The following is a 672-nucleotide window of genomic DNA, read 5'->3' as shown; positions in this document are numbered from 1 at the left end:
TTATTTAAATTACATATTTGACATTCCTTAATTATAGCAAAATTTACCTGTATTTACTTATGTAAATACCAGTAAATCTTATGTTTGATAATTCGTTAATTACTACTAGTTTAATTAATACTATTGATTATCGGTTAATTATTGCTTTTTCACATATAGCAAAATGATGAATTAAATATTATCGTTTTAAACTTTGACTAACCTCATTTAATATTATCATTTTAAACTTTGACCTACCTCATATCAATCCGTCTTCCATCATTATTCATCATACTTCCATAATTTGCACTAATCTGATTTCCAATACGATCACCACTAGTTGATGAAATTAATCCATCATAATATGATCGATGTTCATTGATATATTCTCGTTGACTTTCTTCACGATGTTCTCGATAACATTCATGTCGTTCTTTTCGATGCAATTGTCCACCAGTTATCTCTGGTTCACAATGTACTTTAATTGGTCTTATCTATAAGTTAAACGAAAAAAAAAAGGTAAGTAATTAATTTTATAGTATATATTTATTTCCAATACCGTTTAAATCATTTTAAATTCGATATTTAATTGATTTTTCGTATTAATGCTTAAATTTATTTAAATTTAGAGTAAAATAATAATAGTACATAGTATGAAGGAGCAGAACGATCAAGCATTGTTTCAACAGCCAT

General features: G+C 25.7%; 1 protein-coding gene across 1 annotated transcript; it reads right to left on the bottom strand.

Annotated features, from left to right (window-relative positions):
* Positions 1-233: 233 nt before the first annotated feature.
* Positions 234-672, bottom strand: LOAG_14355 (hypothetical protein; the record flags this gene model as incomplete). The annotated part of the gene is made up of 2 exons (XM_003149852.2): positions 234-473; positions 628-672. The coding sequence occupies 2 exons, from the start codon at positions 670-672 to the stop codon at positions 234-236; spliced, it is 285 nt and encodes a 94-aa protein (XP_003149900.2).

The sequence above is a fragment of the Loa loa genome (assembly GCF_000183805.2).
Source record: "Loa loa unplaced genomic scaffold supercont3.522, whole genome shotgun sequence".
In the NCBI taxonomy this organism is placed as follows: domain Eukaryota; kingdom Metazoa; phylum Nematoda; class Chromadorea; order Rhabditida; family Onchocercidae; genus Loa; species Loa loa.
The sequence above is the reverse complement of the archived record's forward strand: the minus strand, read 5'-3'. Positions and strand labels throughout refer to the sequence as shown.